General features: G+C 40.3%; 1 protein-coding gene across 1 annotated transcript; it reads right to left on the bottom strand.

Moving 5' to 3' along the window:
• Positions 1–605: 605 nt before the first annotated feature.
• Positions 606–1,016, bottom strand: LOC117278016 (uncharacterized). Its single transcript, XM_033657450.1, has one exon. The coding sequence runs from the start codon at positions 1,014–1,016 to the stop codon at positions 606–608; it is 411 nt and encodes a 136-aa protein (XP_033513341.1).
• Between the last annotated feature and the right edge of the window lie 226 nt (positions 1,017–1,242).

The following is a 1,242-nucleotide window of genomic DNA, read 5'->3' as shown; positions in this document are numbered from 1 at the left end:
CCTCCTTGTCCTCATCATCATCAGATTTGTCCATGAGTATAAATATAGAATAATACTCCGAAATTCCATTTTCAATAGCCATCATGGATGTGTATTCTTAGTCATCCTCACCTTTATATTCACTGGAGGAATCTTCCCAGGTAGCCAAAGCTTGCTTCACAACGTTATCAGTAGCATCTCTTCTCTTGAACCTCTTGTCAGGGATCGGGTTCCTCCTGGCCACCTTGTCAATGTTGTTTTTGTAGTGATTCTGCTTATGAAGAGGGAAATCTTTAATGAAGTGTCCTGGCTTTCCACACTTATGACAATAATCATTTTCTTTGGAGTTTTTGCTAGAACTTCCTCTCTTGGTAATTCTTTCATTTCTTCGAACCATCTTCTGGAATCTTTGAGTAAGATAAGCCATGTCTGATCATCACTACTTGAGTCATTGTTGCCAACCTTGAGAACCAGACTCTTCTCCTTCTTGGGATCTCTTCTTTCAAGATCTTTCTTCCTCTTCACTCATAGGTTTTGATATTTTTAATGAGTTCATCAATGGTCAGTTTCTGCAGGTCCTTGGCTTCCCAAGAACCTGGTAGAATGCTGAGTATATTCCAGACCAGCTAGTTTCTTGGGATGACTTCTCCAAGGGAATGGAGCTCATTGATAATGGAGGTGAAACGTGTGAGCATATCCTGAATGGACTCATCCTCCTTCATTTTGAAAAGCTCATGCTCAGCAGTAAGCATATCAATTTTGGACTTCTTAACCTGAGTAGTTCCCTCATGGGCAGTTTTGAGAGCTTCCCAAATCTCCTTAGCAGACTCAAATGCTGAGACGCGGTTGAATTCATCTGGTCCAATGCCACAAACAAAAATCTTCTTTGCTCTGAAGTTCTTTTCAGTAGCCTTTCTATCGGTATTGTTGTATTCGTTTCTTGTTTTTGGGACAGTCCTTGTTCCCTCACCAACAACTTTCATAGGAACAATAGGACCATCACAAATCACGTCCCACAATTCTGAGTCCTCAGCCATGATAAAGATCCTTTCTAGGTGTTAACCTTCTAAAAAGAACCTTCTTTGATACCAAATGATAGAAACTAAGGGTCTACCAAACAGTATAGAGAACCAGGTTCTCTATCAGTTCCCACAATAAACAAGCAGTAAGTAAAGAACACGCGATATTTACGTGAAAAAACTCCCTGCTCAAGGGATTAAAAATCATGACCTACCCTAGTAGGATTTCAACTCCACTAAACTG

Source organism: Nicotiana tomentosiformis, chromosome 8 (genome assembly GCF_000390325.3).
Source record: "Nicotiana tomentosiformis chromosome 8, ASM39032v3, whole genome shotgun sequence".
Lineage (NCBI taxonomy): Eukaryota > Viridiplantae > Streptophyta > Magnoliopsida > Solanales > Solanaceae > Nicotiana > Nicotiana tomentosiformis.
Note: the sequence above shows the minus strand (reverse complement) of the source record. Positions and strands in the feature narration are given on the sequence as shown.